The 15020-nt window shown below is 48.4% G+C and overlaps 1 protein-coding gene across 6 annotated transcripts in view; it reads left to right on the top strand.

The window, feature by feature from the left end:
• The first annotated feature begins 4872 nt into the window (after positions 1–4872).
• Positions 4873–15020, top strand: part of USP36 (ubiquitin specific peptidase 36) — a 34579-nt gene continuing 24431 nt past the window's right edge. For all 6 annotated transcript variants that reach the window (XR_014788238.1, XR_014788239.1, XM_084837744.1 and 3 more), the window contains exons 1-8: positions 4873–5002; positions 8033–8351; positions 8442–8657; positions 11232–11342; positions 11888–11990; positions 12335–12402; positions 12839–12909; positions 14415–14497. Coding sequence is in view for 4 of the 6 variants with exons in the window: in XM_084837744.1 (XP_084693870.1) it covers positions 8099–8351; positions 8442–8657; positions 11232–11342; positions 11888–11990; positions 12335–12402; positions 12839–12909; positions 14415–14497 (905 nt within the window). In the remaining 2 variants the exon portion in view is untranslated. The remainder of the gene's footprint in view (positions 5003–8032; positions 8352–8441; positions 8658–11231; positions 11343–11887; positions 11991–12334; positions 12403–12838; positions 12910–14414; positions 14498–15020) is intronic.

The following is a 15020-nucleotide window of genomic DNA, read 5'->3' on the forward strand; positions in this document are numbered from 1 at the left end:
TTCTATGAAGACCTACAATACCTTCTAGAACTAACACCAAAAAAAGATATCCTTTTCATCATAGGGGATTGGAATGCTAAAGTAGGAAGTCAAGAAATAACTGGCATAACAGGGAAGCATGGCCTTGGTGTACAAAATGAAGCAGGACAAAGGCTAAGAGAGTTTTGCCAAGAGAACACGCTGATCATAGCAAACACTCTTTTCCAACAGCACAAGAGGTGACTGTACACATGGACATCACCAGATGGTCAATATCGAAATCAGATTGATTACGTCCTTTGCAGCCAAAGATGGAGAAGCTCTATACAGTCAGTAAAAACAAGACCTGGAGCTGACTGTGGCTCAGATCATGAGCTTCTTATTGCAAAATTTTGGCTTAAACTGAAGAACGTAGGGAAAACCACTAAACCATTCAGGTATGACCTCAATCATATCCCTTATGAATATACAGTGGAGGTGAGGAATAGATTTCAGGGATTAGACCTGATAGACAGAGTGCCTGAGGAACTATGGACGGAGGTCCGTAACATTGTTCAGGAGGCAGCAACGAAATCCATCCCAAAGAAAAAGAAATGCAAGAAAGCAAAGTGGCTGTCTGAGGAGGCTTTACAAGTAGCTGAGGAAAGAAGGGAAGTGAAAAGCAAGGGAGAAAGGGGAAGATATATCCAACGGAATGCAGAGTTCCAGAGAATAGCAAGGAGAGACAAGAAGGCCTTCTTAAATGAACAATGCAAAGAAATCAAGGAAAACAATAGAATGGGAAAGACTAGAGATATTTTCAAGAAAATTGGAGATCTCAAGGGAACGTTTTGTGCAAAGACGGGCATGATAAAGGACAATGAAGGCAGGGACCTAACAGAAGCAGATGAGATTAAGAAGAGGTGGAAAGAATACACAGAAGAACTATACAGGAAAGATCTTAATGTCCCTGATAGCCATGATAGTGTGGTCACTAAACTTGAGTCGGACATCCTCGAGAATGAAGTCAAGTGGGCCTTAGGAAGCATTAGTAACAACAAAGCTAGCGGAGATGACAGTCTTCCAGCTGAGCTATTTAAAATCCTAAAAGATCATGCTGTTAAAGCGCTGCATTCAATATGCCAACAAATTTGGAACACTCAACAGTGGCCACAAGACTGGAAAAGTTCAGTTTACATTCCAATTCCAAAGAAGGGCAATGCCAAAGAGTGTTCAAACTACCATACAATTGCACTCATTTCACATGCCTGAAATGGTCAAGGTTATGGTCCAAGGTTATGGTCAAAATCATGACCAAGGTTATGGTCAAAATCCTACAAGCCAGGCTTCAGCAGTATGTGAACCGAGAACTACCGGAAGTACAAGCTGATACTCTGCCGAAGAGGCAGAGGAACTAGAGATCAAATCGCCAACATTTGCTGGATCAAGGAGAAAGCAAGAGAATTCCAGAAAACGTCTATTTCTGCTTCATTGACTACGCTAAAGCCTTTGTTGGTGTGGATCACAACAAACTGTGGCAAATTCTTCAAGAGATGGAAGTACCAGACCACCTTACCTGTCTCCTGAGAAACCTGTACGAGGGTCAAGAAGCAACAGTAAGAACCAGACACGGAACAACCGATTGGTTCAAAATTGGGAAAGGAGTACGGCAAGGCTGTATATTGTCACCCTGCTTATTTAACTTATATGCAGAGTACATCATGAGAAACGCCGGGTTGGATGAATCAGAGGTAGGAATTAGGATTGCCGGGAGAATTATCAACAACCTCAGATACGCAGACGATATCACCCTAATGGCAGAAAGTGAAGAGGATCTAAAGAGCCTCTTGTTGAGGGTGAAAGAGGAGAGTGCAAAAGCTGGTTTGAAACTCAACATTAAAAAAACGAAGATCATGGCATCTGGCCCCATCACTTCCTGGCATATAGAAGGGGAAGAAATGGAAGCAGCGACAGATTTTATTTTCTTGGGCTCCAAGATCACCGCAGATGGTGACTGCAGCCATGAAATTAAAAGACGCTTGCTCCTTGGGAGAAGAGCTATGGCAAACTTAGACAGCATAGTAAGAAGCAGAGACATCACCTTGCTGACAAAGGTTCATATAATCAAAGCTATGGTTTTCCCAGTAGTAACGTATGGCTGTGAGAGTTGGACTATAAGGAAGGCTGAGCGCCGAAGAATTGATGCTTTCGAACTGTGGTGCTGGAGAAGACTCTTACGAGTGCCCTGGACTGCAAGGAGGTCAAATCAGTCCATCCTAAAGGAAATCAACCCTGAGTGCTCATTGGAAGGACAGATACTGAAGCTGAAGCCCAAACATTTTGGCCACCTAATGCGAAGAGAAAAGTCACTGGAAAAGACCCTGATGCTGGGAAAGATTGAAGGCAAAAGGAGAAGGGGACGGCAGAGGATGAGATGGCTAGATAGCATCACTGATGCAATGAATATGAACTTGAGCACGCTCTGGGAGAGAGCGGAGGACAGGAAGGCCTGGTGTGCTATGGTCCATGGGGTCACGAAGAGTCGGACACGACTTAACGCCTGATCAACAACCATGCTCACAACTCAGGACTTATTACTGAGTAAACATGCAGAACATCAAGGTGCAAACCTCCCTGCAAAAGGAGGGAGCTGTGCTGGAATCCTACGCACATTTTCCTGAGGGTAAGCCTCATTAAACATAATGGGGCTTCTGAGCAGGCATACAGAGGATTGCATAAATTAGCAATATTTATCTCCCTTCCACTTAAAAAACAAACCAAAACCTCCCATTTATTTTTTATTAAAGATTTCTGTACATAGGAGGCTGCCTTGTACTGAGTCAGACCCTGGGTCCATCTAGCCCAGTATTGTTGACACTGACTGGCAGCAGAGGCTGTCCAGGGTTTCAGGCCGGATTCTCTCCTAGCCCTGCCTGGAGATGCTGGGGATTGAACCCGGGACCTTCTGCATGCCAAGCATGTGCTCCACCACTGAGCCACAGCCCTTCCTATTGCTGTATAGTGGCAACTGACAAACAAAACAGCCCCAGATTTGTTTCTCTGCAACCATGTGAACCCACTTTTCTCAAAGGCTTCAGTGAGGGGAAGGAGAAAAACCAACCATCTTGTCTGCAGTCAAATACAGTTCAGAACTTCTCTTGCCCACCAAAGAGAATTCTCTTTAAGAATTCCCCAAGATATGCTCTGGGTGGAATAAATAAGAGAAAGAAAGAACAGGATAGGGAAGAAGAAAAGAAGAATGGTGATTGGGAATGTGTGGGGGAAGGTAGGGAGAATTCCCTAAGCCAAGTGGCTCTTTTCAGAGAGGTAGTACTTCAGAGGAAAGTAGGAGGCTGTGGAGGGTTTGTAAGGACTGCACGTGCTTAAATGAACTTTATGAGGTGAGGTGGCTGAGGGCTTTTTCTAGCTTTTTAAAAACTGTAGAACCTATTTAGAAGACCAAGCAGTTCCTCGATCATGACACCACATAGTCGTAACTCTCCTTTTGGAATCATTTGAGTCCTACAGCTATTTAGGAGAAATTAAAGTGGAGGGGGAGAAAAAAGTTTGTTGAGGCTGACTGGATCCTTTGCTGTACTGAAGCTACTAAACTTCTGCAGAAGCCAAAGTTTCCAGTTTGGAGCAGTAAAATCAGATGCTGTGTGAAATACCAGTATTTCACATGGATCTCTTTTCCCCCCTTCCTTCTCCCTCTTCAAACTTTCATTGCAAGCAAGCTCCCAGCAATGGGCAATGTAAGAGCGGAAAAGTAGCAAGAGGTTTTTTGCACCTCAAAACCCCCCCCCAAACCTACAAGAGATTAGGGATAGTGACCTCCTTAAACACCTTTTGATTAGGATTTCTAATCCTCTGCGTGGCTGGACAGTGTTTTTTTTGTTTTAGTTTTTGAGAAAAGGAAACTTAATGGATGGCTAGCATAAAAGCCACTGGACTGAACTGTTTGAAATTTGGCAGTCTCAGTCAGCTCCATAGGGGCTGCCAGGTCCCCAAATTCCATGCATGTATGCGGAAGCATAAAAAATATATAGCTCTTTGCTTTGACAGATTTTCTTGAAAATAGCAAACTTTATCTGTGACTAGCACAAAAGCCACTGGACCGAACTGCCCGAAATTGGGAAGGTTCGATCAGATCCATGGGGGCTACTAGGTCTCCAAAGTTCATGTATTTATCATACAAACTGAAAAAGGTATGGCCGTTTCTATTTTCCAATGAAAGTCAATGGGAAACAGTAAAAAAATGGCAATTCGGACAGCTCAAAAGATCCCGGGCACAACTTAAACAGATCCGGGGGTCGTGCTTAGGATTTGGTAGGGCACCGGCCGGGAAGGAGGGGCTGACGGCCGCGCTGGCCAGGGGGCGAAGGAGAAGAGGGGGCAGCGGCGCGGCCTCCCACCGGCCCCGGGTTTGTGGCTCTGTGCGGCTGGAAATGCAGGCGAGGACTCGACCGATGCCAAAAGGCATCACACGCAGATGGCTCCTGCAAGCCCTTACTTCGCGTTCGCTTTGGCTCGCGCTGCCCGGCCCGGCCTGTCGTTTTGCCCCTGCGAGGCACGCGGCAGGAAGCGCTGCCCGGTCTCCGCGGGACACCGCGCTTTCCCGGATCGCGCCCCTTCTTCTCCCGCGGGCACGCGCCATGCTCTCTCCCGCCCCTCCGCAGAGCACTGGCGCGGGAGACTCGGCGCGGCCGGCGGCCGGGCGGGGACGCGTCACGGGCTCGCGGAGCTGCCCCGGCGTTAAGCGCACGGGGCTCGCGATGATTTCGTGAGGGGCGGCGGCCCCAGCAGGCGCCGGAAGGGAGACGGCAGGCGGCGCTGCCTTCGCCCCAAAGAAGCGGCGGGCGCGCTGCGTCGCGTCAGAGAAGACCGGGCGGGGCCACTCGTTTCCCCGCCCCTGAGGACGGGGCCCGGCACAGCGGCCTAGCAGCAGCCCCGCCGAGCCGCGGCGCGCTTCCCGTCTCCCTTTACGCGGTGTGGACACGTGTGTGTATGTGCGCGCACGCGGGGACCTGGAGAGGCCCGGGTGGTGAGTGTGGGGCTGGGGCGGGCGCGGCGCGGCGAGGCGAGGCCCCCGGGCCCCGGGCCAGCGTTTTTCCTCGCCGTCTCGTGCGGAGAGGATTGCCTGGGCCGTGGTAGGCGGGGGTTAGCGGGCGGGGTGCGTCGGGGCTCTGAGCGGGTCTAGTGCCTGGCCGGGTAACCACCCCCTCCCCCGTTTCCTTCTTGCCCTGTCCCCGCCTCTGTTACCTCCGGACCGACCTTGCGTCTCTCCGGCAACGTGCGGCCCTCTGTTGCCTGCCCTCGGCCGCGGTAGTCTGAACAGATGATCCCTGGCCCTGGCGAGGCTGCCCCTGTCGGGTCCTTGAGCAAGCCCCGTCGAGCGGCTGCTTCTTCCAGGCGCCACCGGCGGCGCGTCGTGGAGGGCCGCCGCCAGGACTCTGAGACCGGGCCCCGGGCAACAACATCTCAAGCGGTCTTCCCAACCTGGTGCCCGCCAGATGCCTTGGACTACAGCGCCCTTCACCTCTGACCATTGGCCATGCTGGCAAGGGCTGATGGGAGTTGTGATCCCAACTAGCTGGGCGGCTGATCCAAGGAAGGAGGCGGGCGTGGGTGCCCTTTGCACCAACGCCTCACGTTCCGGCTTGCAATCTCCTTTACTGGCAGGCTAACCCGCAGCCAGGAGTGACAGAAGCACTTGACATTCCCTGGGCTTCTTTTGCAGGGGGTGGGGAGCATGTGTTGTGGCGATAGCTGGGTCCAATGTGCATTCTGGCTTTGGCGAAGGAGGGGGGGAGTCTCTCTCTCGCCTCGATAGACGAATCGGGGTGGAGGAAGCATTCTCCCTGGAAAACTGGGCCATGCGGTGCATAAATGCACTTCTGCTGCTTTCTGCTACATTCTGGCTGGCTGGCCTTGGCCCTCTCAATGCCCCCTGTCAGTTGCTGTATTCTTTTTGGTGTTTTAGCTTGCAGAAGCTACACAGTTTTCATTATCTCCATGCAAAATGCTGAGGATACCTGTGTGTGTGGCCAGACGTCGCATTCTCTCCCCCCCCCCCCCGCCCCCATTGCTGTTCCCTTGTTATTTGTAGCTTGTTTGTCCTTGACTGCTGGGTTAGATGCTGCTGCTTTGGAAAGAGTCAGCTGAGTCCTGCCACACAAACTGAGGGCTTCGTCAGTGCAACTGTCTTCTGGATGACAACTTAGGATGTATCTCCCTAGGTCCCATTAGAAAGCAAAAGGTTGTGAACAGGAAAGCTTGGTAGTATAAAGTAGGCTGAGGGAGCTGCTTCCAGGAGCTGGAATTTGTTAAAAGCCCTGCAAGGACCAATTAGGTGAAGCACATATCTATGCTATCAGAAACAGGATGGTGCTAAGGATGAAGTATCCTTGCTAAGGACCCATTTCCCATTCTCTCATCACCTGCCAGAAACCTGCAAAGTGTGGGGGTGCTGCTCTGGGGGAGAGAGCTGGTGTGTCGGAGAGCTGCATTGTATGTGTGATGGGTTGGTGACTGTGGGAAACTGGTTCCATGTGGTGAGGGTTCAAGACAGGAATCATAGCATTTGGAAAGGTTTACCAGCACTTCTGTGCTTCCAGCCGCATAGACACCTCCACATCAGTAGCCTCCATGGAAATGTAGTATCCCTGTGGTGAGCTAGCCAGCTACTGATGTTGCTACCCTCCCCCCTCCCCAGGAAGCAGTACAAATAATGTTTGGTGGCCACCATTCCACATGCACATCCATCTAACAAACAGCCCTGAGCCTGGCAGTGTAGTTGTGGTCTTTCTGGTGAAAAGCTCATATGCCCTTTCGTATTGATAGGAGAGTGCTTCGAGTAGGATTTGTGGTCCCCACACCTCTCTTTTCCAAGAAGCAGATAAGGGCTAGTCTGTTGCACTTACAAGATGGGTCCTTGTATTCACTATGGCAACAGTGTTTTAAATTTCACCTAAAGAGAGACTCCTGGGGTTTCTCAGTGGAGTGTTTACCTCTTTCTGTTGCTGGTTGAACTTTGGGGCAATCCAGGGAGTCCTCAGGTGACACAGAAAGCCCTTTTCATATATGCTGATGCTAACTTGCCTACCTGAAGATGTGACAAATTCAAGCCTTATAATAAAGGCTGTGCTGTGAGTTGTTACAAAGCATGCTAAGATTGTGTTTCTGTTTTGCTTTGCATTCTGGAGCATAGTTACTGTTTAGTAAGCTGATTCCCAATTAGTTGCCGAGAATCTTGAGACCTTGTTTGTTAGAGAGTTTTATGTGACCTGCTCCATGGCGAAGATTCTTGTGTAGTCAAGTCCTTAGTTTGTCTTCTGGAGTCCTTCCTCTCTGTTGAGGAACGGAGAGTGTTGGATCCAGCAAAGCAAGAGATGCTAAGGGGTTCACTAAGATTCTTAGGAACTTGCTTGGCTGTGATTGAATCACAAATATTAGGGTTTCTGGGCTAGAATCTTGGAACATATTTACTTTGTAGTCTTTATCTCATCTGTAAAAATATGGTACCCTGTCTTTCAAAGAAGTGAGCTTCTAGCCTTTGTGATGAGAAAAGATCAGAGTATAGGAGCGGTGTCTGTTGCTGCAAAAACAGTAGTGTCTTCCTGGTTTTGTCTAGTAGTTAGGAGGTAGGATATGTATGTGGTTCCCAGTAGTTTCTACTGAAAAGCCCACAGCTGGGAAGGCTGAACTGTTTCCAAAGTATCTGATACTGAACACAAAATATGTAACTGTGTTGCAGAATTTTGGGTTAGATGCAGAATCCCGGGAAACTATGTCATTGAAATTAAATTCATGGTAGTCTGTGTAGCACCACCAATATGCATGGCATTTTTCAAAATAAAAGTGGACAAGTTCTTGCCTCAAAGGCTTATAATCTAAAATTCTGTGGGGGGGGGGCAAGAGAAATAGAGGCAGAAGTAAATAGGGAGAGAATATCTGATTGTTGCAGTTACATGTACTTAGGCTTGGTTATAGTAGGATAAGGAGACAAGGGGTCTCCAATGCCAGAGGCATTGTGGAAATGTTTGGTTTTGAGGTCAGGTAATTTCTCTTGCAGCTTTGGCCTGCAGAGCAAAGCTCCCTAGCTAGCAGGGCAGCCCTTGCCGCCACAGAGTGATGCATCATGCCCATAGTGGACAAGCTGAAAGAAGCCCTAAAGCCTGGGCGGAAAGACTCTGCTGATGATGTTGAGCTGGGCAAGCTGTTGGCAGCTTCTGCCAAGAAAGTTTTGCTGCAGAAGATTGAGTTTGAACCAGCTTCCAAAAGCTTCTCCTACCAGCTGGAGAGCCTCAAGAGCAAGTATGTTTTGTTGAACCCAAAGACAGAAAACCCCAGTCGCCACAAGGGCTCTGAAGAGGGGCTCATCCGGAAACAAGGTACTTCAACTGCTGCACCCATATTGGGGCGGGGGGGGGTCCTGTTATGTCTGACCTTGCTGACTGTCTTTCGTTCTTTCTCTCTGCCAGGCAGTGAGCATGTGCACGGAGGGGATGGTGTGCCAGCCCCACAGAAGGTCCTCTTCCCTGTGGAGCGTCTCTCCCTGAAATGGGAGCGGGTGTACCGCGTCGGAGCTGGTCTCCACAACCTGGGCAACACGTGCTTCCTCAACTCCACTTTGCAGTGCTTGACATACACCCCGCCTCTAGCCAATTACCTGCTTTCCAAGGAGCACAGCCGCAGTTGTGAGTGCAGGGTTGGGGCTTTGGAGTGTCGTCTTGCATGCTGAGTGGCTCGTGCCCCACCAGTCAGTGCTCCGAGGCAGAGCATCCTGTGATCTGCACCTTCTCAACTCTTAAGTGCCGGCAAAAGCTAAAACAGTCCTGTGGTTTTACATCCCGCTGCTGTTCTCCCAAGGCCTATGCCTGGTGGGCCTGGAATCCTTAAAGACCTATGCTGGCAGCAGAGTAGCAGGCAGAGCAGTCGAAAGGGGCTGGGGGAGGGAGAACCCATGGTGGCGCAACCACCAAATCCAAAGCCCTCCTGGGCTTGTGCCAGTGGGACAGCAGGAGGGAAAGCTAATACAGGGTTGATGTGCATTTCCCTCCATTCTGGGGGCATCTTAGGGAAATGGGAGGGCTTTGGATCAGGCCTCTTTTTGCCTTTACCACCACTGGAATGCTGTGAGGGCAGATCTCCCTCTCCATTCATGGTGTCCTTCTCTGTGGGCGGAGATGGAGATCAGCTCTGTCCTGTGACCTCTGGGAGGCCCTCCTGGGGCCATAGGATTGCTGCCTAAGGAACTGAACTGTGAATCACAAAGTCCCTGGTTTGAACCTTGCTGAACTCGCCAGGTGGCTTTAGGCAAGCCATTCCTTCTCAGTGTTAGCCCCCGCATCTGCAATACAGGGGTGAATAATACTGACTTGCCTGACTGGGTTGTTGTAAGCATTACAACAACATAATGCAACATACGATACTAAAAATTTCTCACTGCATTGTGTTTTCCTCTATTCTGATATTATCCCTTGGAAAAATAGTGCTTTTTCACGTCAGAAACACTTGGGTTCTGCAACCCTGTGCTAAAGTATACCCTTTTTCAGCCTGAGTGCCAAATTCCATTTTGGAGAAACACTAGGGGCAGCATTCCCGTGGTGGGTATGGTCAAAGGCAAAGGGGAGGGGCAACCCCCCCCCCCCCTAGCATTTTTTAGCTTATAGCTCTTCCTGCCAGTAACTGAGCCTTAGGAGAGGCATTTCTACCTTTTCGAACGGGGGGAAAACTGCACAAGAGCCAGCAAACCACCAAACAGTGGTTGGGGGAAGGGGTGGGGCCTTCTGGGGAACCCCAGAGGGCTGGATTTATTAGAATAGCATATATGAGAAGCCTCTGAATATTTATGAGATTAGGTGGCATTTTAAATGGATTTCTCTCATGGGACGATTTTACAGTGACATTAAGCTGTAGCGTTAAAGATACTGTTGCACTTTGCTGGTTTTTGTCAGGCTTGAATAATGCAGCATTACGTGGCCCTTGTTCTCACATAATTGCAGTCTCGGAGCAAGCCTTATGATACTGTGCCCAGCTGCAATAATGGGGTTCAGTGCCATGTGAGCTTGAGGGGTGAGTTTTGCTTGCCCTGTGGTGGTGGTGGGAATGAAAAGGAGAGCTAGGGTATGTGAATCCAAGGACAACTGACGCATAGTGTATCTTGTCCCTCGGCAGATAGTTTTCTGCAGCAGGCAGCTGCTTTACAGGTCTCTGCAGTCATCCTTGCAGTGAGGGTCTGGCAGGGTATGCTAACAGCTGCAAAGGAGCAGAGCCAGCACTTGGTTGGATGAGAGTTGCTGCTCTAAGCACCCATCCCGTCATTTGTAGTGCTGACTCTTAAACTGGAGAGTATATGCGCATGGCTGTGATGGGAGGTAGGCAGGCAAAAGCGATCCCTGCGAAAAGGGATAGGTTGGAGCTATTTGGATACCAACTAAGATAGCTTTGCACTTGTAGGAATTGCTTGTTGGTTTAACATGCAGACTTTAGACATTTCACCCGTTCCTCTACGAGTGTTTGGCCACCTGAGCTGCTCAACACACATGCTGCATTTTGAGGGAGCTTGTGATGTAACTGTGATAGGGTTGGGAAGTTATTCAGTTGTCTATGCATGGTTGACCACAGTCAGAAGCTAGTTGAGGGGTCCCTGATACAAGCTAAGGGAAAATGCCTAAAGATAAGTGCAGGTTTTGCCTCTGTGATATTAGGACCTGGTTTGCACGGAATGCCGGCAAATCGTGGCTTAATTAACCTACAATTTGCCATGGTTGCATGCTGCCACAAGAACTAATCATAGGTTAACTGTGGGTTGTTCAACCCACTGTGTCTGGGTTCGCATATCATGAAATAACCTCTGATCTGACCAGTCAAAGGCTGCATATCCAAATAGTGGCAGCACACACCAGGCACATGCTGTGGCATAATTAACCCACAGTTTGCTGCCTTTATGTACGAATGGCCCAATGTGCCTTCAGCAGAGAAAAATGGAAAAAAATTTTGCTGACATGTGCTGGGTGTTGGAAATGGCTAATCATGATGAGAGAATAGTACTTGCATCAAAACATACCCTTCTGTTTTTTTTTTTCTTCTGTCATTGTTGGCAGGCAAGTTACGTAGCATTGGCTGGGCAAATATCTTCTCCGAGGCTGAGCAAGGCTATTTTATGCCCCCCTCGTGGGCTTTCTGGCTCAGCCAGATCTGCTGCAGTCCTTGGAAACAGATTGCCTCTCTGAAGTGTGTGGATTAATTCCTGATTTCTTCTCTTCCAGGCCCCCAGGGAGGCTTCTGCATGATGTGCGTTATGCAGAATCACATGACACAGGCCTTCGCCAACAGCGGCAATGCCATCAAGCCAGTGCCCTTCATCAGAGATCTTAAAAGTAAGCGGCAGAGGGAGCTTTGGGACGGGATAGCGATATAAGAGTACGGTGCATCTCACCAGTTCATTCCGGGCAAGGGGCCAAAGATCTCTTGTTAGAAGTGTTGGCTGTGGCTTCTGTGCGCGCGCTCGTGCCTGCATTTGCATGTACTGCACTGTGCCTGACCTAGAATGCTGAGAATCCTGGCTTTTGAAAAATCAAGCTTTGTAGATCTCATGATTATAGAGGGAAGTTTGAATTTCATGGGTATTTGGGTGCTCCTTTCTTTTCTTTTAATCATTCAACTTGGAGTTGGAAAACATCTTAAACTACAGAAATGAGACTAGAATGCACTATGAGCTCTGCTCATCAACGTCTTGATTAGTAATGCTGAGTTTCTTAAGAATTCCCTTGCTGCAGAATCTGGATTTTTGGTGATAATCAGTTTACATGGAGCATTTTCGGAGCCCCAGTGTCAGTGATAATGTCCGTTCCTGGCACTGTGAGACCTGTGCTGGGGGACAAAGGACACACACTTCATGTTCTCTTTTCTCTTTCTCTGGCAGAGATTGCTCGGCACTTCCGTTTTGGTAGTCAGGAGGATGCTCATGAGTTCTTGCGCTACACCATTGATGCCATGCAGAAGGCCTGCCTCAACGGTTATACCAAGTATGGACAACTCCCTGTCTGTTTGGGAGGGGGCAATACTCATTTTCACTGAGTTGAAAGGATTAGTAGCTTGAGATCTCACAACCTTTCCGCCTCATAAAGGGAGTTTAGTGGGTAGGATATGTGGAGGAGAATGGTGTGTGCCAGGTGTGCAGCTATTGAGCTGCTGGTGGTTGCCCCTCCCTTACCCAGAGAAGTAAACATCCGAGGGCTATGCTAGTGATCCGATAAGCAGGGGAAGCCCTTGCCTGAGGTCTTTGGCTGCTCCATCCTGTTGAACGGAATCTTATCACTTCAGACATGTGGTCTAGCCTCTCTTAACCCTCTGGGGCTTGTCTTTCCAGGCTGGATCGTCAGACTCAGGCTACCACATTGGTGCATCAGATCTTTGGCGGCTACCTCCGATCCCGTGGTGAGCGCAGCTTAGCAACTACTCTTGAGGGCATTATGCATACCAGGAGCTGCCTATTTTCATTTCTTGATGAGGGTCTGCTGGGGGGTCCCCTTGCCCACCCTATGGGTGTTTCAAGCTTTGACTAAGTTTAGTGATAACACCACAACTACAGATTTTCCTTCATTGCCCAGCGATACTTCTGCAGTGCCTACTGACTGGTGGGCACTCAGCTCCTGATGTCTGCTATGTGAATTTCCTGCTGGCTTCCTTTGGCCCCTGTCTAGGCTGCAAAGAGGATACTGGGTATCCTCGGATTTAGCTGCTTCTAGCACTGGTTTTGCTGGACATAGAAACAGAAGCGTTGCTGCCTCGTCCATCCCGTCGTGAAACGTGACATTGGCAGGCAGCTGTGGCCATGAAGAGCAGGAAAGCAACTATTCTGCTTTCTTTGCAGTGAAGTGCTCCGTGTGCAAGAGTGTTTCAGACACTTACGACCCCTACCTGGATGTGGCTTTGGAGATCAGGGTATGCCAGAGTTATTCAACTTTTTAATCTTTTAAAAGTTCTGAATCTAAAGGAGGGCATAACTTGGGAGTAAAAAAAAGTTCAAGCGTGCATAAAATCTGTAGATTTGTTAGCATGGATGGCCTCATAGCTTCTTACTCCTGCAGGATCATTGCATTTGGGCAGGTTTTTAGTATGCACTTAGCCAGCCTTCCCCAACCTGGTGCCCACTATAACTGGACTATAACTCCCAGGATTCTTGTCTGTTTTGGCTGTGCTGGCTGGAGCTGATGGAGGGCACCACATTGGGGAAGTCTGTGCTAAAGTGTAATAAGCAGGTGGCATATAACAATGCTGCATATTGCTGATGTATAGGAAATGAAAAAGAAAGGGGTCGGGTGGGGAGGGTTATGGGGAAATGGATGCAGGAATATATGGACTTCAAGAGAGTCGATGGGGGTAGTCAAGTTACCTTTACAGCCATTGTCCCAGGCAGTCCTCAGAAAGGAACTCTTGCTGCCTTCCCCTTGTCCCATTGTTGTGGTTCTCTAGTAAATGATCTGGGAACATAATCCAAGCTGAGGAATGCCTGTGATTGAGTCGGGGGTAGATAATTTAAACACTATGCGTGACTTTTGAGTTATATTGTCTGGCTTGGGGGCTCTTCGGAGTCCTATGAATCTCAGGTTAATGGGATTTTTTTTTAACTAAAATCTCTAGGTTTCAGGATTTATATTGGAAGCGCAGGAAAGGACAGTGGCAGTATAAGCTAAAGGCATGGAAGATATGCTTCTAAGCACATTCTGTGGTTCTTGAAAGGATTCTCAAGGTTTTAAATATATTTGATCTTAATTATTTTCTCGCATGTGATGGAAATGCTGCATATTTCTGCAGTCTGTGCTGTTTGTCATGGATAATCAGGCCACTGTGGTATAAATTAAAGTTCCATGTTAACTAAACCGTACAAACTCTTCAGTCCTCCAATTCACGGTTGCTTTTGTTCAAGCCTTTTATGTTGAACCCCTAATCAAAAGAAGCCACAGTTATTCCTGGCACACTGTAGTCACAATCTCTCATGACATCCAATAATCATGAAGATTTAGAAGTGTGGGTTTTTGTCCTGTGAGATTCTTATAGCACTAGTTGTGAGTCTAAGGCCCAAGAAAAATGGCCTAGTATTGAAGGCCACCCTCTGAAGCGTGCTAAAACATGGTATTGATACATCAGAGAAAGCTGTTTCGAAGTTCACCACTCACCTAGGACTCATGTCCCCCTGTAGAGGGAGTGTTGCCATCTGCATAGAAGGGGTGGGGAGCCATCCCCACCTAAGTTAAAATAGCAGCTAGGAGGATGGAGCCACTTCTAAAGAGCTGGGGCCTGATGAGACTCAGGAGAGCCTAATACTTCCCTAAGGCTTGCTCTTCAGAGGTATCCCCATTGGCTAGGGAATTTTGTGGACTTCTGTGTGACCATGTTCTTCAAATGTTTTGTAGGACTCTCTTCTGAATTTCCTCCTTTTATTACAGCAGGCTGCCAACATCGTGCGGGCATTAGAGTTATTTGTAAAGGCAGATGTGCTGAGTGGGGAGAATGCCTACATGTGTGCCAAGTGAGTTGCCTTCTCCCTTAGCCTTCCTCTTAACCTCCCTGTTCCTCCCATACACCCTCTCTCTCCCTCCCTCGTGAAATTATGCCTTTTTGTTTTTCTTAAACGGAGGATATTTCTAGAATGGAAGTGCTAACTTATGAGGTCAGGTAGATCTGTTATACTCCACAGCTTCAGTAATTGCTGACGCAGTCTTGAAAAATAAATTGAGGCTGTAGAAAAAGAAAAAACGGTGGGGGGAGGGGAGATTCAGCCAGTCTCTGACAAAGCGGTAGACAAACAACTGGTGTGCATCTGCACAATGTGTGTTACATTTAATACAGTCACCTTTACTTGAAACCAAACCATTTCCATAAATATTTAGGGATTGCATGCAGTGCAGATGAGAGCAGGTTAGAATATAGGAAAGCAGCCTTTTCCCAAAGTCTTTCAAAGTTGCATGTGTGCATTTTAGTTGAGCAGCCATATAGCAGTGGATGGGCATTTAGGGTATCCCTCCGTTCTTCTTCGTGATCTCTGTGCATCA

This window comes from Heloderma suspectum, chromosome 2 (assembly GCF_057233095.1).
Source record: "Heloderma suspectum isolate Gila_16-S chromosome 2, 16-S_ref, whole genome shotgun sequence".
NCBI classification, from domain to species: Eukaryota; Metazoa; Chordata; class Lepidosauria; order Squamata; family Helodermatidae; genus Heloderma; species Heloderma suspectum.